Source organism: Mustela lutreola, chromosome 3, assembly GCF_030435805.1.
Source record: "Mustela lutreola isolate mMusLut2 chromosome 3, mMusLut2.pri, whole genome shotgun sequence".
Lineage (NCBI taxonomy): Eukaryota > Metazoa > Chordata > Mammalia > Carnivora > Mustelidae > Mustela > Mustela lutreola.
Genome location: NC_081292.1, coordinates 1,237,090 through 1,263,513, shown reverse-complemented (window position 1 = coordinate 1,263,513; position 26,424 = coordinate 1,237,090). Strand labels below are relative to the sequence as shown.

At 61.2% G+C, this 26,424-nt stretch overlaps 1 protein-coding gene across 5 annotated transcripts; it reads left to right on the top strand.

The window, feature by feature from the left end:
* Positions 1-10,467: 10,467 nt before the first annotated feature.
* Positions 10,468-23,844, top strand: ZNF696 (zinc finger protein 696). 5 transcript variants are annotated; one of them, XM_059168776.1, is made up of 3 exons: positions 10,468-10,861; positions 12,135-12,242; positions 14,819-16,581. In XM_059168776.1, the coding sequence occupies exons 2-3, from the start codon at positions 12,227-12,229 to the stop codon at positions 15,925-15,927; spliced, it is 1,125 nt and encodes a 374-aa protein (XP_059024759.1). In that variant the 5' UTR covers positions 10,468-10,861; positions 12,135-12,226; the 3' UTR covers positions 15,928-16,581. The 5 variants fall into 5 exon arrangements, 2 of the variants coding, with proteins under 2 accessions (XP_059024759.1, XP_059024758.1); XR_009352132.1 differs by lacking the exon at positions 14,819-16,581 and adding an exon at positions 23,182-23,844 and having other exon boundaries at positions 10,831-10,861; XM_059168775.1 differs by lacking the exon at positions 10,468-10,861 and adding an exon at positions 10,867-10,958.
* Positions 23,845-26,424: the final 2,580 nt, after the last annotated feature.

The window sequence follows — 26,424 nt, the reverse complement described above, 5'->3', positions numbered from 1 at the left end:
AAGTGGTGGCTGCCCAAGGCAAGGGCCCTCCTGTCCCTTACCTTTAGCCGTGTGCGAAGTGGCCCAGGCTTCACAGCTTCCTCCAGCCCCCAGAAGAGGTGGGGTTCTGGGGGTGGGGGGGGGACAGGATGTTTGCCCTCTGGTAGGCATACACCTCCGGGGCTGTGGCCCGGCCTTGGCTTTGGCCTTCCTCAGACCTGGCCTGCAGCTCTGACTTCAGCCTGAGGTACAGGAGAGAGATCAGCGAGGTGGAGAAGCCTGCATGTTCCCTGCCTCACCTGCTTCCTCCTGAACACTTCAGGGACCCAACCCCACACTGAGGAGCTGTTCAGCCCCTCCCGTGGCTACAACTCCGAGCTGGGCCTCCCCAGTTCCAAGCCCAAGGGCCTCTGGCTGGACTGCTTTACTTCTCTGGGCCACGCTCCCAAGGTTCCATGACCACCAAGCACTTTGGACTCCTCGCCGTGTGCCCCCACTCAGGGCCAGAGCAGGTGTAGGGGAGAAGAGTCAAAGTCAGGGTCAGGCAGTTTCTGAACCCCAGCTTTGAGGCTCCAGACACCTTATGAGTCACCTTTGCTGGCCTGAAATAGAAAAAGCCGCCTTCTCCCCCCAGTACGGCAAGGGTCATGTGGGACCTCGGCATTCTGACAGCCCTGCACGCACAGCCCCCAGGGCTTCACAGGGAGCGGGGGTGACAGACTGTGCACTGGAAGGGTCAGCCCACCACCTCTGTGCCCAAGCTGCACTCGGATGCTGGCACCGCGACCAGACCTGGTAGGTGGCCACCAAGAGTGGAACCTGGAGGTCTTCCACACCGCCCTAGACTGTCCCTAGACGCCAGTGCCCCATGCACCTCTTAAAAGGACTGGGTGGGGACGCCTGAGTGGCTCAGTGGGTTAAGCCGCTGCCTTCGGCTCAGGTCATGATCTCAGAGTCCTGGGATAGAGCCCCACATCGGGCTCTCTGCTCAGCAGGGAGCCTGCTTCCTCCTCTCTCTCTGCCTGCCTCTCTGCCTACTTGTGATATCTGTCTGTTAAATAAATAAATAAAATCTTAAAAAAAAAAAAAGGACTGGGTGGGGCGGGGCCTGCACAGGTCAGACTGGACCTTTTTGTTCTATTCAGCCCTTCAACTGATTGAATGCGGCCCACCCACATAGGAGAGGGCGCCCCTTTCAGCCTGCTAACTGAAATGTCCATCTCTAGAAACAGCTTCACAGACAAACCAGAATAATGTCTGGCCAAATGTCTAAGCGCCCCATGGCTCGGTCAAGTTGACACATACAATTCACCACCACAAGCAAGGATAAGAATTGTCCTTAAGGCATAGGGTCAGCCTAATTCCTGCTGCTCCAGAAGGGCTCTCGCCGTGACAGAGCGGAGCCGAAGGCAGCCCCAGACCCGCCTCCTTCTAAAGGGGCGAGGAGTCTTCTGAAGCTCAGGCAGGTTGGAAACATCCGGACCTGCGCGGCGAAGCTTTGCACGCCGGAAAAACCGGCCGCAGGTTGCAGAGCGGCGGAGAGGACGGCCCCGCGGGGCCGCGGGGTGGGAGGCGCGGCAGAAGGAGCGCGTCCCTCCCACCCCCGGCGCCGCCCGCTCCGTCTGGCGCCCCTAGCGGCAGAGCCTGGCACGGCGGCAGCGGCCGGAGAAGCGGCGGTCGCGGGGCCTGGCGGGGGGTGGGCAGGGGGACGGCGGGGGGACGGGAGGCCAGCGGGGAGCGCGGGTGGAGGTGAGGGACAAAACTTAAAGTCTGGAGCCACTAGCATCTGAATGTTATTCACAAGAGAAATGCTAAAGGCCGCAGTTTAGTCCGTGCTCAGGTGGCCTCAAGCGACACTTTGCGGGAAATCCTCACCCACGTGCAACCCCCCCCCCCACGCTGTTCCTGGGTCTCAGACACGCGGCCACAGGGGCAGACCGGCGCCCAGTCGGGGCTGGAACCCGCAGTGCGCTCGAGAGACGAGGTGGATGTGCTGGCCGGGGAGGGCACGGGCTGGAGCGCGGCTTGCTGGAGCCTTTTGGGGCGGTGGGGCGAAGACCTGAGGACCGTCATGAACGCGCCAGCGGCCAGCGCGAGCTCAGGCTAGGTTCAACATCAGAGATTCACACCGGAAAGGAGCCAGTGAGCGGACCAGACATGGCGAAGCCTTTGGTTGGGGGGGGCAGTGGGTGCGGGATCAGAGTGGACGTGCAGAGACACCCTCTGAATGTGGCGAATGTGGAGAAGCGCGCTGGCTGATCGCGGAGTCAGGGAGGGGACCGTGGATGCCGGGCTCAGGGACAGGCCGCAGTCGTCTGCACTGCAGGGAACCGTGTCGCTGTCACCATGCGGGATACGACCATCACCCAACACTCCTGGTGTCTGAGAAATACTAGCGAGAGGACCTGCCGCACCCCTGCAGCGGGCTGCCACCATGAAGCCTTCGGGCAAAAACCCCATGCCCCAAACACCAGCACCATCAGGAGGGAAGCAGCAGGAGGTGACACTCTCCTTCCCTCGTGTTCCACCGACACCACAGCCGGGGCCCTCGAGGCAAAGGGCTGTGTGCCGCACCCCCACGCTGAGCCCAGCTTGCCTTGGTTGCAGGAAGCCAGAGCTGTCTCCCGCCGCTGCTGCGGGCCCCACCGAGACGCCCAAGAGAGGGAGGCTTCTCTGCAGTCTGTTCGACAGTGGACACATTTCAGGCGCTCTCCCCAGCCTCGCCCTCCCTGTTGTTCAGGCTGTACCTCCGCCTTGGGGTAGCTCCATACACCCCTGTCTTGGCCTTGGAGGTCTCATGCTGCGCTCAGCGAATTCTTCTCAGGCACCGGCCTCCCCCAAGACCCCTTGCCTTCTTTTCCTGAATCTCATTTCACGGGGTGTGAGCATCCAGTGAGAGGCCATCCGGTTACACCGGCCTGGGAACGTGCTGGAAAACAGCTCGCCAGGCCTGGGGTAAAGCAGGGAATCTGGGTTTGCTCCCAACACCCCCAGGGACAGTGACAGCGCTCCAGCTTGGGACCCTCTGGTCTCATGCGCCCTCAAAGGAGGAGCACCTGTGCGGGCAGGTGGGGCTCAGACCCCGCCTGGCCCGGCCGCCGGGACTGCCCGGCACACAGCCCGGCCCGCCGTCCCGGCCGGGGGCTCCGTTCTAAGCACCCGACTCCCTCGGCTGGCCGCAGGGCTCTAGGACTGGCCTTAGCGGTGCACGCGGTGCCCTCGCCCCAGTCCCAGTCCAGGCTGCAGCGGTGCCGGCCTCGCCGGGCCTTGCCCGCGGCCCTTCCTGCCCGGACCACTCCAAACCCCGCAGACCCGGGGGTCTGCACTCAGACGCTGGCCTCCCGAAGGCCCTCCTACGGCCTTCCGGGCCCTACACGCCAGGTGCCCCCGCTCATCGCCTCTGCGACCGCTGCGCGGAGGCTCCGGCGCCCCGGCAGCCCGGCACCTCGGACAGCTCCCGGCTCGCGCGCCCGCCTCAGTCTCTCGGGCGCCCCCACGCGGGTCCCCCGGGCAGGTCTCCGAGCTTCCCGGGGCGCCCGGAAGTGCCGGCGGCGCGGGGCGGGACTTCCTGTGGGCGCGGCGCGCGCCTGCGGTTCCGCGGGCCCGGGTCGAGGCCGCCTCCGGCCTTGCTTCCTGTGGCCGCCGGGGCCCGCCGGGGCCAGGGCGGCTGGAGCTGCGGGAGAGAGCCGAGGAGGGGCGGCGGCGCGCGCGTCCCCGCTCCGGGACCCCCTGGCTGCTGCTTCGCCCCGGCGTGACGCGCGCGTCCCCACGGCTCGGGCTTGCGGGGCGGTGCCGGCGACCCGGGGCCCTCGTCGCCCTTCCGGGGGGTCCCCGCGCCCCCGACGACGGCAGGAAGCCGAGGCTGCGAGGAGACTTACCCAGCCCCGGCGCGAACCCGGCGCGGGGCTCGCGGGAAGCCGGGCGGGGCCCCCGACGGAGAGTCGCGGTCCGCGCCGCACGGGGACCTCCGAGGGGACAGCTGCCCACGTGTGCCCGCGGACTCCCGGCCCTTTCCTGGGTCTCAGGCAGGGGATGTCCTCTGTCCAGACCCGCCCGCGCCGGCCTGGGAGGCGGGTGCTGTGACCCCGGCCCAGGGCCTCCCGGCGGCTGCCCCGGTAAGCACCCCCGGCTCGCCACCAGCCCGCAGAGGGTCGGCGGTGAGCCACACCTGGAACAGACGGAGGGACCTGCAGGCACAAGGGGCAGATCGCTTCCCTGGACCGCGACCCACTCGTCCGCCCAGCAGCACCCTCCGCCGGCCCCGCCTGGGAGAGGGCACCAGGCGATGGAGCAGGAGGCCTGGACACTGTCCACGGTCCCTGCCCTCCAAGGGCCCTCAAGCGTCTTTAAAATCCTTGGGAGTGTGTTCGTGGATTCGGGTTTTCCCTCGCGGGCCTCTCCTGAGCCTGAGCCTGTCCATGGTGTCGCCGCGGGGCGGCCTCACGTTTCCTGGCCCCCGAACTCGGAGAGCTTGCCCAAGCTGCACGGCCGCTGTGGGGCACGGGAGACGGAATTTGCCTGACGCGGAGTGGTTAGCGTTTTTAATTTCTTTATCAGGTGTAATTTAACATACTTAAAACTCCCCACCTTCAGTGGCCTGTCCCTGTGGGGGCCTGGCCTCAGATGGTGCTCACCTGAGCACGCGGCGCCGCTCGCGCGCACCCTCAGACCCGCCCCCTGGGCAGCGACCTGCGGCTCCGGGTCAGCGTCCTGCCGGCAGAGGCTCCAGCCAGACCTCTCAGAGGTGGGGCCTCCCAGGCTGGGCCGCAGGGCTCTCCTCACAGCTCGCCATTCTGCATGATCTTGATCTCCATGCTTCTGGCGGTTTGAGGGAAGAAGTCAGTAAAAAGCAGTTATCTTTGGCCGGAAGTTTTGGTTTATTTTTCGGAAAGGTAAGCAGATCCTACATATTTTCGGCGACTTTGTTCTGTCGCACTAGCACCAGGTGAGCCTGGGGCACACGAAACACAAGCTGCAGGGGCATCTTTCCAGTCCGACACAGGGCGCGAAGACCCTCCTGCGGGGACCCCCGGGCAGCCTGCCAGCGCCCCGAGCAGGCTCAGTGCAGTGGTGCAAGCCGGCGCTCTGTCCGCCTCCCCGCTGCCATGAGACAACGCTACACCAGCCAACTTGCCGCTTGCTGGCTCTCTTCCCCCTCCCCCTGCAGGAACCACAGTCCCAGCTCCTGAGCCTCCCAGGTGAGGCCCATCCAGGAGGAGGCCACACACCCCCAGGGGGTTAAGCTGCACTCCACACATGTGGGAGTGAGGACGGTCCAGGGGCACACTGCCAGCCCTTTCCCGTGTCCCTGTCACAGCTCTCCTGCCACCCGGCCCTGGGCCCTTCTCAGCCTGCCTCTGGCCTGGCCTCCCCCCTGCTCCCAACACACCCCTTCCTATCCGGAGCATCTGTCCTTGCTGCCTTTTAATCACTCACCCAGGCTCTAAGAAGACCCAAGTCTCCACGCTGTGGCTTGGAGTCTGATGATACTTGCATGTGCCCCACAAGGAGGAGCAGATTCTGCTGGAAATCCTGGCGGAGACAGACCCCCGGGGTGTGTGTGAGAGGAGAGAGGGTGGGCAGAGCTCCCAAGGCCTTGCCACTGGGCCAAAGACCAGCTGGGTCCTGCAGAAGCCATGGGGTGCCCTGGAGCTGGTGGAGCTGCCCCCAAGGAAGACGGGAACCATGACACGAGCCCGGAGGCAAAGGCAGCGTTACCTGAGCCTGGTGACCCACCAGAAACTGGACAGGTGGGAGACGCCGTAGCTGTGGCCCGGGCTGGAGGGGACATTCAGAATCCAGTAGGTGTGGGGAGACCCAGTGGGCCAAGCCAGCAATTCCCCCGGCGGAGTTCTGCAAGGTCACCCGGCGCGGGCCCCTCGCGCTCCAGCCTTGGAAGCTTCCCGGCTGGGAGCAGCTTCCCGAGGGCGCTGGGGGCTGGAGGGGTTTGGGCCTCCGGCCGGACGCGGTGAAGCAGGGGCGCAGGCCCACGCGCGCGAAGCCTTGCGAGCCCAGGAGAACCTCGTGCACAGCTCGCCCTTCACGGCGTACCCGCGGCCGCACAGCGGCGAGCGGCCCCGAGCGCGCCCGGAGCGCGGACACGCCTCCCGCCACTGCCGGCCCCTGACCCAGCGCCGTCGGTCCGCGAAGCCCAGGGAGCCCGGCGGCCGCGCCAGACGCTGGGGTGAGCCCTCACCCCGGGCCGGGCTAGCCGGGCCCTACCGGCGGGAGACCCAGCGGCCTGCCGTGGACAGACTCGCGGGGAAGCGCAGGACCGGAGGGCGGCGCGGACCCCCCGCGGCAGCCGCGCGCCGAGCCCCGGACCGAAGCTCCCGCCCAGCTTTCCTGCGGCCGTCGGCGCCGACGGTCCTTCCACTGCCAAAGGGCTCTTACGAAGGGTCACTACGCAAATCGTCCGTCCTGTCCAGCCCCTCACATAGTTTGCGGGCTCCTGGTCCGGGTCCTTGCCGCGCGACACGGACTCGTCCGCTCCCTGGCAGCTCGCCCCGGGCCGTCGGGGGGGCAGGTACGAGGGGGCAGGGTCGCGCAGCCCTTCCGGTCTCAGGGCTGGGATCGCGGGCTCGGGCGGGGCGGGGGGGGGGGGACCGTCCTGCAGCACCGAGGGGGCGGGGCCGGCGGCCTGGGGAGAGCCTGCGCCGGGGGCGGGGCCGGGGGGGCCGGGGGCGGGGCGGGGCGGGGGTCCCGCAGGTGGTGGGAGACCAGTCTGGGGAGCGGAGGCCGGACTTGTCGCTGGGAACGCCGCTTGTGGGAGGAGCCGCCCGCCCCAATACCCGAGGTATTCCCTGGAATGCGGAGGGAAAACTGTCTCCTTCGAGATCATCCTTTTAAAATGTCTTAATTTTTACGTGTTTTTTATAGTTAGAAATAAGTAATGCTGTGTGTGGTGGGCGTTTGCGGATGCCGGCGGCCGGGAAAAGCCTCGGCACACGAGATGCGGAGGCTGGACGGGCAGGCTGTCCTTGGGGACTGTCGGACCGGAGAGGCTCCAGAGGAGGCCGGGGCCTGGCCGGAGGGACGGGGTGGGCTGCAGGGTCCTGACGAAGCTCTGGGCCGCGCAGCCTGTGATCTCCATTCTGCCCTCTTCACTGGGATTGTGAAACTTCTTTGGGGCCAGAAGAGTACCTATCCTGGGGTGGGGGTGGGGTTTCCAGACGGCCTGGGCTCATTCCCTCCTGGCCCCACTGCTGGCCACCAGCCAGGACTGTCCTCCGTGGTCTTGGCCCTCATCTTTCTCCTCAGGTCACAACAGAATGACACACCCTAGTCCCCATGAACCTGGCTGTGCCTACAGCTTGCAATAAAAGGGAAGGAAGCATGACGAACCAGCAGGCTTTCTTCAGATTCTTTTCGCCCTCTGCTTAGTGACCAGCAGTGTTTTGTCAGCCTGGGCCCGGAATGAGGAAGACTGATGGAGCAGAGCCCGCCAGCTGGTTCCCAGCTGGTTTCCAGCCACAGACTGGGTGCTGGTGTCTCAGTACCAAAGCAGCCAGGATCATCCTGACTCGGTGAGGCTGTCACTTCCTTTACCCACGTGCCAGCTCCTTCCTCGGGAAACCCCCACTTTCTCCTCTGCAAAGTAGTGTCTCTCTCTCAGGGACCTTACTACCAGAAGGGGTAGTAAGGTGACACAGTGAGGGGCTACAGACAGGCTCTACCAGCAGAGGGACAGACCCCATGTACGGCAGGGTCTGCAGACCAATCGGCGAGACTCTGGCCCTCACCCCCTCAGCACGAGCCTGGCCTGGCTGACACCTGCTCCAGGCACCTGCCCTGTCTTGGGGGCCCAGGGCCTGGACCCTCGAAGTCAAGCGACCATGCCAAGGCACCAGTGTGAGCAACAGGAACTCCTTGGCAGCGTCTGGGGTGCCCCAGGCTCAGAAGGACTGGGGCCAGCCCACAGGGGCAAGCACTGCTCCAGCAACGCAGGGAATGCAGGTTTCCTGGCGGGGACCAGAACCTTGCTCGGCCCAAGTCTCCCTGTGCCCTTCCCAACTCTCATCCCTGCAGCGCCCTGTGTGGCCTCGGGCTCCAAAAAGATCTAGGGGCACAGAGGGAGAGCAGTGCTCCCCAGAAGGCAAGGCAAGCTCTTGAGGGAAGGGGTCCTTAAAAGAAGCAAGTATAGGTCCCTCGGATCCCTCCCCTCCACCCCCGACCTGCTGGAAAAGAAAAATAACGCGCAGGCCAGGATGGGGTTACCGCTCTAGCCAGCAAAGAGAAAGCCCTCTTCAGCCTCCTGGTTGTCAGAGCAGTTCCGGCAAGACAGGAAGTGGACCCCAACCCATTTTTATATAATAGAGGCAAAGTATTTTGTAGAAAATTTGGGAAACGGAGACAAACAGATGTCACAGTAGTTCTGTGTGGCAGAAATGTACTCTTCAAATTTGTTTTTATCTACACCATTCCTTTCTCCCAGACCTTTTTAAATTGTTTGCAAACACCAAGTGCTTCTTTGTGTGTGCTTCCTACCCTCGGGTGTTCTACGGAGCCACAGGACAGTCCCTGCCCCCAGCTCTGCCTCTGCCCACTGCTGTCACTGCAGTGCATTCCCTCCCATCCAGTGGCCATATCCTGCCTCCGGCTGCCACGTGTTCCTACTGTCCTCAGCAACCCCACCTTGCTCCTCAAGGATGGCTTACTAGTTGCAAAGGGAAAAGAGGAACTATACAGTGGGAAACCCAGACAACACTTGGACCATGTAATCAAAATGATCCCTAGTTAGTGACCAGCCGACAGATGCAGCGGACACCTCACTGCGGTCCCCCTCTGGCAGTGTAGGACCTGTGTTTGGTGAGGAGGAAAGGGAACGGGTCTGTGGACAGTGCCGGTGGAGCTTTCCAGGCTGGGAAGCAGGAGCAAAGGCTGAGAGAAAGGCAGGAGCAGGCTGGCAGGTCCGGGGAATGACAGCAGGTCCCATGGTTGGGAGATGGAGAGGCGGTGCTGGATGTGCTGGGGTGACGGGCCAGCGCCAGCCTGATGAAGGGGAGGGCCCGCTGGGCATAGCAGATGGCACAGAGTTCCTGGCTCCTGGAGAGCCAGTGCCCTCCATGGCCGCCACTGCTGGCCCAGCCCAGCTATGACAATCCCCCTCTTCTTGCCCGGCACCGGGGGCAACTCACTGCCCGTGCTTCTGTTTGGTGAGTGGGGTTAAGGACACAGAGCGGACACCACTGCAAGAGACTTTTGTAGAAGCCTGTAGAGAGGATCACTGTCAGGGAGCAGGTGAACGCTTCCAGGGGCCCTCCGTGCTCTGGGGTTTCCGTCTGAACGAGGGGGCTGAAGAGAGGCCACAGAAGTCACTGACAGGAAAGCTCCTGGGCACGGAGAGACAACCGTACGGTGCCTTGGGGACATGCTGTTCGAGACCCAAGCCCCATGACGCACACGTGAGGCAGATGCTGTGAAGGTTTCTCAGCAGCAATGAAACATGACAGCATCCACTGTGTTGAGAAACCCCGGAATGCAGTGCCCGTGGGAAAGCCCGCATCCCGGCGAGGAGGGGAGGGACACCAGCAAACTCCTAACTCCCACCCTCAGGACCTGAATCCGGCCAACATCCCCAGCCTGGAGGCAGACCCCACCCCTTGGAGCCTCAGGAGAGCCCCGGTCCCCACCCACACCTCAGGGCACCCTGGGACAGACCCAAAGACAGGCGTGGCTGGGCTGGCCGGACTCCCTGACCCAAACAAATGGAGATCGTAAAGGTAGGGAAGCTCAAGAAACATCATTTTTTCTTCATTTATTCTTTAAAAGACTTTGAGAGAGAGAGAGAGAGAGAGAGATCACAGAGCAGGGAGGGTCAGAGGGAGACGCGGCCTCCCCGCTGAGCCGGGAGCCGATGCGGGACTCGATCCTGGGACTCCAGAATCACGACCTGAGCCAGAGACCGTCGCTCCACTGACTGGGCCCCCCGGGCGGCCCCAGGGTGCGGGTTCCCCGCTAGGCGCGAGCACACGGGCCTCGGAACCGCCGACGCCTGTTCCCGCCGCAAGCGGCAGCCAGAAGGTCCTCACTGAGTTCTGTCCCCCGCGCACACGCCCGCGTACACCCGCACACCCCGCACACGCCCGGAGGGGCCAGATCCCGGCCGCGTCCCAGCGAGCGGCGGACCGGCCTGGGCGGGCATCAAGCCCCTGCCGCCCCGCGCGCCTCGGGCAGGGCCGCACCCGGGCCCCAGGCCACGCGGGGCTCACGTCCCCCCGAGTCCGCCAGAGCTGCGGCTGCCCTCGTCGCCCGCCACGAAACGTCCCCACCGGCCCCGCTCGCGCCCGACGTCGGGCCCCGCGAAGCCCAGCGCCCGCACGGCGGGTCCTCGGCCCCCCAGTGCGCGGGCGCGGAAGGCGGGCGGGGAGGCTGCGGGGCTCCCTCCCCGCCGCGGGCGCTCGCGGCCCCTGGCCCAGTGCGCTTTCCCCACACCCTCCCCGGCCCCGCTGCTCCCGCGCCCCGCGCCCCTCGCCCCCCGCCCGCGGCCCCGGGACTCGGCCCACCCCTCCCCCACCCTGTCCGCCCGCAAGGCCTTCGCTCATCCCGCGGCCCCCGACCCCACCGGGCCTGGCTGGAGGCGAGGGAGGAAAGACTTGGGAGGGTCGCGGCTCTAGGAGGCCGGCGGGCCGGAGCGGGGCGGCGGTGGGGTCCGTGAAGACGCGGCGACCGGAGCCAGCGCCCGGGCCGCCAAGCTGGGGAGCCGACCCGGGGGGCAGCGAGGTGCACGGCCCTCCCGCGGCCTAGAGCGTCACCGGAAGTGCCCGCGCCGCGGCCGCCCGGGCAGCAGGGTCCATAGTCCTCCGGCGCCTAGAGCGTCACCGGAAGTGCCGCGCGGCCGCGCGGGGGACGGCGGCGGTTCCGGCGAGCGGAGTGGCTGCCGGTGAGTGGCGGGGTCCGCCTGCGGGCCGCACCGCAGCGGGGACCTGGGGCGCGGACACGTGCGCTTATGCGGGGCGCGCGCTTCGGAAGAGCTGCAGGTGCGCCGTGGGGAGTGACAGCGGCGGGGAGTCGCGGCCCGAGCAGCGAGACGGCGCGGGGACGGCTCCCTGCGACCGGGTGACCGCGGGGACCGGCCCGCGACCCGTGCGGCGGCCCCGGACAGCCCCGCCCCCGCCCCCGCCAGGCGGGCACGCGGCCCTGGTCCCGGGGGGTCGCCGGGGGCCGCTGCGGCGCAGATTTCCGTCGAGACGAGGCGGTCGGCTTGCTCGGCCGCACTTGGGGCGCCGCGTCCGTGCGGGTCGCGCTCCCGGGGTCGCTCCCGCAGGTGTTCGGTCCCGAAGAGTAGGAACGGGGTGTTTCTCTTTGAAGACGGTACTGATTTGCCGGAGAAAGAGAACCGGGCGGCGGCGGGCAGAGGGGACCAGGCTCCCCCGAGCAGGGGCCGCCGGGCCGGACCGCAGGACCCGCGATCGCCCGACCGCAGCCGGAGGCAGGCCCTGACCCGACGGAAGCGCCCGGGCGCCCCGCGTCGCCGTCCTCCGCGGCGAATCAGGGGTCGGACCCTCGAGGGTCCATCGCGGCGCTGGCCGCCTGCCAGCTCTTCCGTGCGTCCCGGGGGGACTTCAGCGCTCGCCCTGATTTCCCACCAGTGTGTCGTGCTCCTCACGGGCAAGGCCGGGAACCTGGGTTAGAAACCTGCCGTCGACCCCCGCCCCGCCCCAGGTTCCTTCTTTCCTTCTCTGTGTCCGCACTGGACTTCCTCGTGTGGTCGCCTCTGTCCGACGGTGCCTCTGGTGTTAGCGCGCAGGGTCCTCCTCCGGCCAAACCTGCGCCAGTCCAGTAATTTCCTGTTTCCCTGGTTTCCTAGTTTTATGATCAAATCTTTATAATTACGGAGAGAAACCCTACATCCCTAGATGTGTCTGCAGACATCTGAGGACTGACCAGCCGGCGCTGGGCTTGCGGGTGGAGGAGCAGGACCAGGCCGGCAGCTAGTCCGGGACTGCCGCCTCCAGCGGTGCCCGCCGGGCAGGGCTCAGGGACGCCAGCTTGGTCCAGACTGCACCCTATGGAGCCCTAGCTACTGGGGTGTCCGTTTAGTCATGACTTCGAGTTCTAGTGGCAGACACAGGCCCGTGCAGTCCCCAGCAGTGCCTCTGCTGTCAGCAGTGGCTCCCCTGTCACGTTCTCCCCTTGTCTTCTCTCTTACCCAGGCAGGGATTCCCACTCCTGGTGCTTCTGCAAGGCACGGCAAGGAGAGCCCCCAGGCTTGGGTCTCCAGAACACCACGGACAGGGCTACCCTGATGGATACACACACAGGTGAGGGGTGGGCAACAAGGTGGGCTTAGGGAGGAGGGAACAGCTTAGGAATCGGGGCTCCCAGAGCCCACCTGCCTGGCTGCTAGGGGATGTACCTGGGCTCGGGCAGCACTTCTTCGTCCCTTTGTTTGCCTAACACAGCTCCCACCCCTACTGCCTGCTGTCCTCGCCACTCCGTGTTCCATCCCCTTGCTCTCGTGGCCACACTCTGCACCCCTCTTCCTCTGCCCCTCCCCTGCCTGGAGACTTCTGAGAACGAGACTGTTAATTCTGGCCCCATTTCTCAGGGCCCGGCTAGCCTGGGCTCAGACTAGGAGGCCCGGAAGAGTATGGAGAGAAAACCTGGCTAGCCTCTCCCCTCCCAGGCTCCAGGGCCCCTCTGTTCTGAAGGTTTAAGGCCTTGATTGCGGGCTGTCGAAGCTGAGGACTCCTGTCCCGCTTACCATTGTCACTGTGGCTTGGGACGATGCCCGACCCCTGCCCAGCATGGACACTCGCGCTGCCGCAGGCTCTCCCACCTCCCAGCTCTGGTGCAGCGTGCTCGGCAGCAGGAGCCTGGCTGGAGTAGACCCTGGCCCGCAGAACGTACTGCAGACCCCCTGCCCACACACCTGCATCCGTTTTCCCTGGAAGCCAGAGAACCCCTGCGTCAGGTGGTTCAGCCGCTCTGTGTCCACGAACACACGCTTGTCCCTTCTTTGGGTCTGCCATGAAGCTGCCCTTCAAGTCCCGGGCTTGCCAGGCCTCCCTTGTCTGACCATCCTGGCCAGATCTGTCCCAACGGGGCTCTTCACTGTCCTGCGGTTTTGGACCAAGTAACGGTTTTAGCAAATGTCAACATACACAGAGTGGCGGAGAAGAAACAGGTCACAACAAAGCACACATTTATAAAGGGAATAGGACCACTGTGTCCTGGTTGCTGGTCTCAAGCACATGCCCTGGGGTCCGTGGCCTGAAAGCAGGCTGCAGGGGAGCGTGAGACCGGAGGTGGTGCTGATGGGGCTGGTGCACGTCAGTCGGGAGACCAGCAGCTGTTGCCAGGGCCCTGAGTTTCTTGGTTCGAAACCAAGTTCTCACCTTTTGGGAAGACTTCCCTCCACCAGGGTTTCTCAGCCTTGGCACTGGACATCCTGGGATGGAAGACTTCTCATGGCTTACAGGGTGTCCTGGGCGTTCTAGAATAGTCAGCATCCCTGGTCTCCACCCACAGAAGGCCAGGACCACCTTCTGCAGGTGTGACAACCAGAGATGGTTCCCACATAGCCAGTGTGCCCCCCGGGCAAAACTGCCCCAGTCGGGAACAAGGCCTCCAAGTTTAGGGCTCCTCGGGGCACCCTGGGAGGTCATCACTGAGAGGATTCCCCCCTTCACACCCACACACACGCTCAGGGCTGCCTGCTGGGGGCTGGGATGGCCTCAGGAGGCAGGACCCAAGGCCTGACCCACTGGAACTGGAAAGGGTGTATGTACCCCCCCCCCAGCTTTTAATTCTGAATAATTCTTTCTTCAAAACCAGTGCCTATGAGTTGTTTTCTTGAACTTCTAAGTCTGCCAAACCTCACGACCAGACTGGGCCTTCCTAGAGGGCCTCCTGTTTCTTGGCCCTGTGCCTGGGATCTCTCCCCATCTCCAAGTGCTCAGGTGGGTGGCCCCCTAGTTAGTTAGGGAGTCGATGGAAAGCAGCTGTGGGTGCCTGCCCGCTCCACCGACCCCCGGGAATCCTGGCCTTGCCCTGCCCCCACCCCCCACGCAGGAGCCTCTTTCACCTGGGCGGGCTCAGTCCTTGCTCTGTTACAGCGGTGCAGGCACAGCCCCCTCGGTCCCCTTAGAAAGCTGCCCTGGGGGCTGCCCTCCTACCGAACCACCTGCAAGGAAGCATCCTTGTCTCTCCTCCCAGATGCCCCCATAGACCCTGTGAACGTGGCAGGAACTGCCTGGCATTCTGCCTTGTGGCCACATCCCTAAAGCCGTTTGTCTTAATGGGCGTGTGGTCTGTGCCCAGGAGCCAGAAGGGCCAGGGGCAACCAGCAGCCTCACCACCGAGCAGCCAGGACTGGGAGGCCCCGCAGTCCAGCCCGCTGGCTCCAGACGCTGGCTGCTGCTTGTTCTTGCCATGGATTGGTCTCTGAGGAAGGATCCTCTTACTTGCCTGGACCAGAGGCCTTTGAGTTTGGCGGGTCATGGGGAGGTGTCAGGGACAGAGTTGTCGGGGGCCCAGAGCTGGGACATGAGCTGGGACGGGGACCCGTGCCTCCCGGTCCCTCTGCCTCGGTGTTCCTCTGGCAGTGTTCTTTGCCTTACCGGCCATACAGCAGAGCCAGCGGCACTCAAGGCCCGGGCTTCTGCCTCCTGCTGTCCTGAGCCTGAGGGGAAAGGCTCAGGCCACCCTGGAGTCCCAGTGGAGGGACCACAGGCACTGGGGAGAGCTGGGCAGGCGTGGCGCTGGTCTGCCCCACACCGTTACTGTCAGCTCTGCCCATACCCCGGCGGCCACCACCCTGTCCATGCCCACACAGCTGTGTGCCCTCAGAGCTTCCTTAGGCCTCCAGTCACTCGCCTCTGACCCTCTTTTCCAGCTTCCCTGGCACAGGTGACGGGTGGCAGCCAGGCTTCCTGCTGGGCTCCTTCAGTGGCCGAGCAAGGGGCTCAGAGTGCCAAGCCGACGCCAGCGCAGGAGGCTTTGGAAGAAGAAGAGCCTTGCCAGGGAGAGAGAGTGCTGGGCCCATTACAGGGGCCTCCCTGGGCCCTGGGGCTTCTGGACGGCTGTGGGAATGAGGAGGCCGGAGACAGGCCCAGAGATTCCCTGAAGGTACCCGTTGTTTCTGTGAAACCTGGAGGGCAGAGCGGTCTGGACGGCAGAGTGTCCCCGTCAGAGGCCTCCCCAAACGCTCGCTCTGCCTCAAACAGGAGGGGCCCCCACAAAGGGCGGCCTTATCAGTGTGGCACCTGTGACCGGAGCTTCAAATGCTATTCGGACGTGGTGAAGCACCAGAGCATTCACTCCGGGGAAAAGCCGTATGCGTGCAGCGACTGCGGGAAGGCCTTCATCCACAGCTCACATGTGGTCCGGCACCAGCGCACCCACCACGGGGAGAAGCCCTACGTCTGCAAGGAGTGCGGGAGAGCCTTCAGCCAGAGCTTTAACCTTGTCCGGCACCAGCGAACTCACACGGGAGAGAAGCCGTACGGATGTGCTGAGTGCGGCAAGTCCTTTGGTCAGCGGTCAGACGCCGCCAAGCACCAGAGGACACACACGGGTGAGAGGCCGTATGTGTGCAGCGAGTGCGGGAAGGCCTTCCTGCATAGCTCCAATGTGGCCCGGCATCAGCGCACCCACCATGGGGAGAGCCCCTACGAATGTCAAGAGTGCGGCCAGGCCTTCAGCCAGAGCTCCAACCTCCTGCAGCACCGGCGAGTGCACACGGGTGAGAAGCCCTACGCCTGCCCCGAGTGCGGACGCGCCTTCAGCCGGAGCTCCTTCCTCAGCGAGCATCGGCGCATCCACACCGGGGAGAAGCCATACGCCTGCGGGGAGTGTGGCCGCGCCTTCAGAGCCCTGTCGGGCTTCTTCCGGCACCGGCGGGTCCACACGGGGGAGAAGCCTTTCTACTGCACCAAGTGCGGCCGTGCCTTCCGCCTGAGCTCACACCTGATCCAGCACCAGCGCGTCCACGGCACAGACTGAGCCTGCAAACGGGCCGGGATGCGGTGGGTGCAGCACCCGTGAAACTCTGGCTGCGCCTGGAGGGCTGTGTCCTTCATCCCACCTGCATGAGGAGCATGAGGGAGCAGCCTGGCACTTTAAGTTCTCGCCCATGGGGAAGCCCCTAGTGCGTCTGCTGCTCCCCAGCTGGCGGTCAGAGGAGAAAGAGTCCAAGGAAGACTGGTTTAATAGCAGGGAACAAAGGCTTCCCCGAAGGAGGGCGATCTGATGAGGACACGTGTCCCCTGAGACGGATTTCGTATGGGTAGCACTTGCTGACGTGTGATTCACATTTGTGTACCGCATAGATCTTAAGGGCTGGGTTTTATGAGATTTGACGAATGCGACCTGTTTTGACCTTTAGAATCGCTGTGCTCTCAAGATAATAGACTGTCTCCATTGCCCCCTTAGCCTCAGAGGCACCCAGTGACGTCATTTCTGTGGCTCTAGTTTTGCTCGTTCTAGAACCTTACGTAAATAGGATGATTTCACATATACTTTTTCATGTCTGGCTTCTTTTCCTCTGCTTAACGTTTTTGAGATTTATCTATTAGTGGTTCTCTGTTTTGCGTTATTGTTTTCTTAGTTCCATGGCGGTTTTTAAAAGGCAAGAGTCCCTTTCTATTTTGTGTCAAAGTTCTGAGTTTATGTCTGTGTCTCTCCATCCGAGTAGGAGCTCCTGTAGCCAGAACTGATTGAATACAGCCCTCAATTCAGAGTATGCCAGAACGGAACATACTCCACCAAAGGGTGTCTGTGAAGTATCTTGGGAAGGGTGTGAGAGATGCCCCACAGAGACCACAGGGTGGGCCAGAGGCGAGGACACAGATCTGCTGTGTTTTCACGCCATTTCAGAGAATGCTGCTTGCAGAGCTCTGCTCAGTCTCTTAAAGGTAGTACAAGAAAAGGAAGTTTAAGATATTTGTAATTTTTTTTTTAATTTAAATTTTACTAAGTTAACATACCGTGCAGTATTGGTTTCTGGAGTAGAATTCAAGATATTTGTTCAAGATATTTGTACTTTTGGGGCACCTGGGTGGCTCAGTTGGTGGATAGGGGAAGGAAAGGAAAAGGGGAAGAAAGATATCTGTGCCTTCTGCAGATGTTTCCTAGGCACATACTTGTCCAGACTCTGTGCACTGTTCTGGGAGAGACAAAACCAGCCTGACACATGTACTCAGGGACTCTACAGGTTAGAGAGTGACCCAGACAAGGAAAGCCTCTGTGGAATAGCAGTACCTCCAGAGTACCAAGAGCACAGACGATTGGGGCAAGAGAAAGACACTGGGCAGACTTCCCAGGAGGGCTGATTCCAGAGCCCGTTCTTCAAAAGATTTCATCAACAGATGGGCTCAGTGTCGTGTACAAAGCAGAGGTCAGGGTGCACTCGGGGGTGTGAAAGGTTACGAGACGTGTGCACATTCGTGGAATCTTGGAATCTGCAGTCAGAGAAGGCAGAAAGTAAAACTCAAGTGAAATCACTATTTATAACTTACTATTTCACATCATACCACAACAGCTCCTTGGATACAGACATGTGTTATTCGCCAGAAATGGAAGGAAGGAATGGCAAAGCGTCTTTGTTGCACGTCCTAGAACTCCGCCATAATGAATCGAGTGAGGTCATCTTGTTGAAAGTTTACTGTAATGACTAGGAAAAGTCAGCAGTCACCTGGCCATGAGTCCTGGGGCCCAGCTTCAGGATCCCAATCTGTGCTGGCCAGGCCGTGGTTCAATGCCATTTCCTGGTTATCACCTGCTCCAGTTGGTTGTGTTATTTTGGGCCCCATAAGCGGCTGGGACCTCTAAAATTGCTGTACAAGTTTAAAGCTCTCGGGGGTCACCTATTTCTTTTCTGATGCAAGCTTAGGCCAAGGGCTATGCAGCCTGTGGAGGCAGAGCTGCCCTCAGGTGGACTCAGTGGCACCACAGCTACTGGGCGCCTGACTCTTGGACCAATGGGGAGGTAGAAAACTGAGCCCCCAATTCAGGTGCTGAGCCCAAATCCTCAGATAAGCTGAAGGGTCCCAGGTTCATGATGCCTCTCAGAGACCAGTAGAAGCCAAAGCAGTCACACTTTGGAGGAATTAGACCTGTAGTACTCCTGTTTGTAAGGTCAAGCAATGAACTTAAAGATCACCAACCACACGGGAAGTTCTCACTGAATGAGGGCCGAGGAAAACAGCAAACAGTAGACAGAAACCTCAAAGAACTGCAGATAACGAAATCACCAGGTGATACAAGCAAGGGAACAGTTATGTGTGAAGTGTGCACAGAAATAAAGAAGCCAGTCACAGGAATGAGAAAGCAATATCAGACTATCAAGTATGGACAGGCAGGGTTTTTAAAGAACTTTTAGAATGAAAAATACAACTGTTGAAATAGAACTCAGTGGGTAGGTTAAATAGCAGAGGAGATGCTGCTGAAGAGAGCATTAGTGTAGTGGAAGACCCATCCAAGGAAATCAGATACCACATAAACAAGTTGATGAAAAATCTAAAGGAAAGGTGAAAGGGTTTGTAAAACAGAATAAGGAAGTCTGGCGTAGACCTGATAGGAGCCCCCGGAGAAGAGAGTGCAGGAGAGGATACCCAGTAAGGCCCTACGATGACATGCCCCCTGATTATAACAATTCCAACTTTTTTATTAAAAGATTTTATTCATTTATTTATCTGTCAGAGAGAGAACGCACAAGCAGGCAGAGTGGCAGGCAGAGGCAGAAAGAGAGAGCAGGCTCCCTGCCGAGCAAGGAGCCTGACACGGGACTCGATCACAGGACGCTGGGATCATGACCTGAGCTGAAGGCAGCGACTTAACTGACTGAACCACCAAGGCATCCCGCCAAGTCCAACTTTGTCAGCAGTTGGCTGCCACAGCCCACCCAGTCCCTATTCTCCAGCAGGCTCAATCTCCCATCCTGTGCCGGACTGAGAATGGAGGTGAAGGTGAGCTTGGGCAGGGAGACAGCACCCAACCCCAGCTGGGGAAGATGAGTGTCTGCAGCCCCCACCTGAACTGAGTGCCCCCCGTAATCAGGCCAACAAGACAATCAGTGAAAGGAGAGGACACTGAACTCGTTACCAATACACTGGAAGTTCCAGCCAGCCTCAAGACCCAGAACCGCCACCCCCAACATGTCAGCCACAAAGGACAATGGTAATCAAGCTGTGCTGGTAGACAGCTGAGACGCCTGGAAGGGCTGGCATCTGTGTGGGCTCATTCATTCTTCGCAAGGAAAAGCCTCTGCACTTTACAGGACTGGATTTCTTTGGAGCACCCATTTATAGTCCCTTCAAGCTCTTCTTTATTTACTGAAAAACCTACACATCTGGGCAGCATAATGTCTTTGAAGCAGCGTAAATAAAGAGAAATCCATACCTAGACACAGCACAGTGAGAGCACAGCCCAGCAAGAAAGACGTTCACATCGTCCCAGAGAAAGGCTCAATTGCTCCCAAAGGAGCCAGCGGCCCACCCTCAGTGGATTTCTCAAAGAGGCATAGAGGGGGCAGTTGGCTTCACCTCTTTGAGGTGCTGGGAGGAAACACCTGTCAACCTAGAATTGCATGCACAGCAAAATTATTTCTCATGAAGGTGAAAACAGACATTTACAGATAAGTAAAATATAAGATCGTTTACACTAAGGGACTTCCACTGAAACAACCTCTGAAGTTTATACAGCAAAGAGGGTGAAAATGACTGCAGAATGATGGTCTTAGGACACGGAGTGGGGAGCAAGCAAAATGACCGATACGAATGAGGTCCAAACGCTGTCTGTATAAAAGAATAATGTCTCCTGGAATACCAGACAGTCGCGTGCCCGTGAAGGGGCCAAACATCCAAGACCCTCCTACCGCTGGGAAGGGGCACAAGACTCTTTAATTTCAGACTTTAATAAACATGTGTAATATAAGTTAATGTTAATTAGTATAAGCTGTATATATTTTCAGTCTGAAAGAAAAAATGCAGTAATTCAAAGTGAACAACTACGATCGAGAAAAGCATAAGTTGAAAAAGAAGATAAGAAAAGCACTGGGCCACCAACCAGAGTGAGCTGGCAGAGCAAGTCCATGATCACGAAGGCCTAACGGGAGGAAACTTCCAGTTAAGAAACGAAGATGGGTTAGAGTCTGTTACTCAGAACCACAGCATAGACAAAGACAGAGGTAGATGGAGGCGTCAGCCCCCCATGGGGGCAAAGTCACACACGAACAGCTAGAGGGATGAGGAGCCAGTGTGCGGCGGGAAACGGGCAGCCACGGATGAGACGCTGGGAGGCTCGGGGCCCTCAGAGGAGCACGACATTCCAGAGAGAAGAGAAGAAGTGCTGTGCACTGCAAACCTCAAAGCCAGTGTGCTCGAGGGCTGGGGCGCCAATGAGCCTCGCCTGTGCCCACGGGGCTTCTGGCCACCTTCTTCACTCCTGCTTGGCGGGAAGCCCGTCTTCACCAGGCATCTTACGGTCGTTTCTGATGTGCAAGTGAGGAATCAGACCAAAGGGGTAGAGATGGTGCAGCCAGAGCAGAAACAGCCCGCAGAATGATGAGTAGTGACCTGAGGCTGAAAAGGAACCATGGGGGCACCTGGTGACTCATGTGGTTGAGCGTCTGTCTTCAGCTCAGGTCATGATCCCAGGGTCCCGGGACTGAGCCCCACATTGGGCTCGCTGCTCAGCGGGGAGCCTGCTTCTCCCTCTCCCACTGCTGCTTTCCTTGCTTGTGCTCTCTCCGTCTCTGTATCTCTCTCAAATGAATAAATTAAAAAATAATAATAATAAAAAATGAAAAGGAACTGTGTGCATTAAAAAAGAACACATAGTATTTTAAAAGGAAAATTTCAAAATGAAACATTTGAAGTTAAATGTGAGAGCCAAAATTCAAAACAAATTAGCAAGTTGGCTGAGAGGTGAAGTGGGGAAATCTTTTCTTAAAAAGGAAAAGGCAAAGAAGCAGGTGAGGAGGTAGACAGATGAGGCCTGATGAGTTCCAGGAAAAACCAGAACATGGTGGGAATGGGATGGCCAGAGACGGCATCAGATTCTCCCCAGGCCTGACAGTCCCACATCGCAGCAGCAGAAGCACCTGCCAGCTCCCCCTGCCGCCCAGTGACAGCACTCAGGGCATCCCTGGCCGTGTGTGCAGACCCCACAGGGGTGACGAGGCCTGGGGAAAACCTCTTCGCACCGTGTCACAGACAGAAGACAGTGCAATGAGGCTCTAACAATTACACGAGAAAATAATTTGCAGCCTAGAAGTTGACCCGTGTTCAGATCACCAGTCAAGTATTTTCAGAGATGCAGATTCACCAAAAATGCTTCATGACGTCTTGTGGAAGCGTGCTCCAGGAGACACTCAGAGGAGATCTCCGAAACAAGGGAGAGACCGAGAAAGAGGAAGGAGAGGGCTCCAGCAGACTGTCTCGGGGGAAGAGCAGAGGTCTGTGGCCAGCTTTGGTTTTCCCCAGCGCACCCTGCGGGCACAATGATTCACTGTCCTTGCCCGTGCAGAATACACTGGCTCCCTTCACGGCCCCCACAGGTCTCCACCTTTCATGGCACGCACAGAGGCCGATGGGCATCTCACGATCTTCATCAGGTCCGGAACGAGAGGAGATGCGTCTCGAGCCAGAGACCTATCAACGAAAAAGAAGTACCTGACCGCTGGCAAGAGAATTTAAGCCCCCTCCCACCCCATGAACGCCTCAAGCTACAGAACCTGGAGGGAAAGCCTGGCCACGGGCACTCGGCAGCCTCACCCCGGGACACGGGCTCGGGGCCGTGCCGTCCTGTCTGTTCAGCAGGTCTGAGGGGTCCCTGCCCAGCGTGGGGACAGAGGATGGGCGTGGCACACGGGTCTCTTGTGGGAAGACCGGATCCTTCCCTGAGTCAGGGCTTGGGGTCCACCCTCTTTAGGGCCCCCTCTGCTAGTGCCAACACCCTGCACATCCAGAGGGGGGCCGGGTGGGAACATAGCCACGGCCCGGTTCCTGGCCAGGCTGCCAAGTGGCACCGCCTCCTGTCCCTCCTGTGAAAAAAGCCTAAGAGCTGGAAGGGACATGCTTCAAAGGATGGGCCGCGTGTGTTGGTGATCTTCTGTGTAACGGCAACAGACGCTTGCACAAATAGCCCATTGTACAAAATCCCCAATACTGCTTTTATAGTGGGGGGAAAAAACACTAAGTTGCAGTGAGGCAGAGACGTGCCCTTAGAATTCAAGGTCTTGGGTTGCCGGGTCCGGAGCCCATGGAAACTTCCCCCTGCACCTTCTGTAAATCTCCATAGACAGCCGGGCCTCAAACTGGCAGAGAAGGCCAGGGTTCTTGGGAAGAGCCGGGACACAGGTCAGGACACCAGGGTCACCAGGACCTCCTGCCCCACAGCACAGCCACCCCTCCAAGGGTGCAGAGGGACCTGCTGGGGCCAGCGTCCCCGGCAGCCAACACGTGGGGCTCACGAGCGACTTGGCTTCGCTCACACACAGCGAGCAGGCTGAGTGCCTCCTGTCCGGGGGGGGGGGGCGGTGGTGCAGGCGGCCTGATACTCACGGTCACCCCACCTCCCCCGGCTCCGTGTCCCAGAGGCCTCAAGGAGCGAGGAACAAGACAGGAGACTTGGCATCAGACGATCAGCGGCGCCCATCCTAGGAAGGGCCTCTGCTGACCATGGGGACTCGGGCCAAGCTGGAGCCTGTGAAGCAGGTGACACAGATCCGAGGGTCCAGGCAACTGAGGCCGGGTGTGGCCAGGGCCCCAGACTTGCTCTCCTCCTGCCTGGAGTCCGCACTCTCCATCTCGGGCTGCTCCCCAGCTTCTCCAGCACTCTGGCAAAAGTAGGGAGGGCCACACTTCCTGACCTGGCCCTGGCCCGCCCACTGCCCTGACAGGATAGGGGAACCCCGGGAGGCAGGGACTCTGCCCGTGCCCCCAAAGAGCCCTTCCCAGGGTGGAAGCAGAGTCATTCTGGTCCAGGCTTTACAGAGAGGGTAAGTGTGGACATCTGATGGGCAAAGGCCATAGCCAGAGAGAAGAGGAGCAAACAGAGGAGCCTGTCCATGCCCGAGAAGATGCTCAGCTCTGTTCTGCCTATTTGTTTTTTTTTTTCAGGAGTGGGCAGCAAAGTGAGGTTTCCTGAGCAATAGCGAAGGGGTTAGCACAAAGCTCCCAGAGGCGGAGGGGACCTGAGGGGGTTGCCCTCTGTTTGCCTTTTATATATGTATTTACCGATGTATTTATTTAACAGAAGGAGCGTGAGCACAAGCAGCAGGGGAAGCAGCTCCCTGCCGAGCCAGCTGGGAGCCTGACGCAGGGCTCGATCCCAGGACCTGGAGATCACCACCTGCGCTGAAGGCAGACGCCCCGCCATGTGAGCGGCCCAGACGCCCCATCTGTTCCCCTTTTAAAGGAAAATCAAATGTGTTGGACAGGCCGAGGCTGCGGGACGGCATGGGGCAGACCACCGCTGTGCACATGGGCTCCGGGCCCAGGCCTCCTCCGGGAACTCTGCTCCGGACACGCATGTACGCGGACATGATGCCGCAGCTGCCAGAGCAGCCCCCAGAGGCTGGGGAAGTGGGCGTCCCTCCCGAGACGGCCAGGAGGCTCCCCGGCCAGGGCCGCAGGAGGACTGGAGACGCGGGGCTGCTGCTTCTGTGGAGCAACGGGCGGGTGGGGCCACACACCAGAAGCTTCCCAGCAGCTGCCTCTGGGGATGGGGAGGTCGGGGCGGGGTGCAGCCTGTCCCCAATGGCACGGGGACATTCTTTGATCTGACCACTTGCCATTCCCCACGCGCACGCCCCACTACTAAAACCTCCCTGTCTCCCTCTGGCTCCGCCCCCCGACCCCCACTTGCTCACGAGCACACTCTCTAAAGGATTACAAAATAAATCTTCTAAAAAATAAAGTTGAGTGTCCGAGGTGTGCCGATCTCCACTCCCCTTTGTGGCCATGTGACCCTGAGCAAGTCAGCAACCGCCCGGGAGCCCGGACTGCCCTGACAGGCTGACAGGGTCCCCTTCACCCAGGCCGCACCAGAGGCCGAGCAGCCACGGAGCATGCGCGACAGCGCGCAGGGTCCGCTGCACCCAGGGAGCCCACATTTGGGGCGCTGCGGGGCGCGGTCGGTGGAGCGCCGGATTCCTGGCTCCTGCTCGGGCCGCGACCGGGGGTCTGGGTCGAGCCTCGCCGTGCTCCAGGCCCAGCTCCGAGCTGGCTTCAGACGCTCTCTCTGCCCCTCTCCGCCAAGATAAACAGATGAACCTTAACACACACACACTCGAAAGCTGCCCCTGCACCCGAACATTCAGGAGTTACCCTCCAGGCCTCCCCTCAGGCCTCCCGCCGGCAGGTAGGGCTCCCCGCACCGAAGGCACCGCTCTCCCCGCGCACACCCTGGGCTCGGGCGCCCTAGCTCCGCGCTCGGACCCCAGCTGTGCCTCGCCCCTCGGCCTCTCCGCCCCTTCACCGCGGGGGTAGGTGGGAGGGGTGGGGGGGACCTCCGCGCCGGCCCGCCCCGCCCCTCCCGGCCGTGCCTCCCCGCGTGCGTCCGGTCCCCAGCCTCCTGGCGCTCATGCCGCGCGGCCCCCTCGGCGTCCCCTCCGCGGCTGGGCTCCCTGGGTCCCCGCGCCCCTTCGCGCTCGCTGCGTCCGCCGTCCTCCGGTGGAAAGCGCGGGCTCGCACCCGGACACGCTACCCTGCGCTCCCCGACGGCGGTGCCCGCGCCTGAGCCCATGGCTTGGCTCCGCCAGCGCCTTCCATCCACGCGCCTCCCGCCCGCCGGCCGCCAGCTCTTTGCTCCCGGATGCGGACGCTCCTCCTCCACGCCGCCCTCCACGCCGGCCCCTCGCCAGCCTTCCCCGGGGCGCGCTCTTCCTGGAGCCTCCGGCTTGTGCCTTTCCCATGATTGTTGCCGTTGTTTCTCTTCTGTTTGCTTCTCCTGTTCACCCCGTCCTTTCCCTGCCTAGCGTCCGCTTGCTGCCTGTCTCCCCTCCGGCGGCCCGTCCTCGGGGACAGCCCGCCATCCACCAAGGGCCGGCTTCCCCTCGTCCCCAGAATGGAGCCAACGCACCGTGACCGGCTGCAGCGCTCCAGGAGGCGCGAGGGTCCCGCGCTCGGGCGCCCCGCAGCACCGCCGCTGTGACCCCAGGCTGTTTCTGTGGCCAGAAATGGCCTGGTTTGTCCTTCTCAGGAGGGGAGCCCCGGGCAGCGCTCCTGCAGCCAGACCACGTCTCCGGCATCCGTCCCCGCAACGGCTCCCCCAGACCTGCCCCAAACACACACCCTCAGGTTCCAGCCGATTCCTTCACAAACTATCCCTACCAGAAAGTTAGGCCCTGGGTTCCTGCCCTGCCTCCTGGTATTTTCAAGAATAAACATCACGGGGCACCTGGGGGGCTCAGTGGGTTAAACCGCTGCCTTCGGCTCAGGTCATGATCCCAGAGTCCTGGGATCGAGCCCCACATCGGGCTCTCTGCTCAGCGGGGAGTCTGCTTCCTCCTCTCTCTCTGCCTGCCTCTCTGCCTACTTGTGATCTCTGCCTGTCAAATAAATAGATAAGATCTTTAAAAAAGAAGTATAAGCATCACAGCCCCAGGAGCACGGACAGGGCTGGTCAGGAGGCTCATGCTTTCGGATGTTTTGAGGCCGTTCTCCTTGCATGGCTTTTCAGGGTCATTCATCCTCACTGGCCTGGAGACCAGTGCAGATCTCGGACACAAACCGACCGTGACCGCCCAGCTCTGCTTACCAAGCCGCCGCTTCAGACACAGAGGGAAAGGGTCAAAGTCTTGTAGGCATCTCCTTCTCAAGGAACTTCGCTCTTGTTACACGTCTGCTTGGGAAAGAGCAGCTCTGGGAGCTGAGTAGCAGCAGGGCACAGCGCCAGCCCCAGCATGGGAGCTTTGGGAGCTCAGGGGCACGTGGGGCAGCGGCGGGCTGTGCCCCTGGGGCAGGGCCAGCACCCTTGCCCCCCCAGCCGTCTAGGAACACGGTCCTTCACAGCCGACTTCTAAATAACCAGCGTGACAAAATATATAGAGAAGCAAAAGGCAGACTAAACCGAGAGGACCCAACACCACGGCCTGGGCACACTCTCAGCTTGCCGCACAGCTGTCACCCACAAGGCCTCCACATCACCCGCACGGGGACCCGTGAGGAAGACAGAAAACAGCCAGTGTCCCCAAGGATGCAGAGACACGAATCCCTGGGTCATGCCGGGGGCAATGCAACTGTCCCCCTCGGGGACACAGCGGGCCGGTCCCTGACAAGGCACACAATTACCACAGGACCCAGTGATCCCACTTGCACGTGTGCGTGTGAGCACGTGCCGTGAGTGCGCACGGCGGTAACAGGAATAATCGCCCAAGGACGGGGACAATGCAGACGCTCAGCAGCACACGGAGGGACAGTCAGACCAGCAGAAGGTGCCGGCGCCCACCTGGCAGCACGTCCTCTGCCACAAACAGGAAGCAAGCTGACAGAGGCT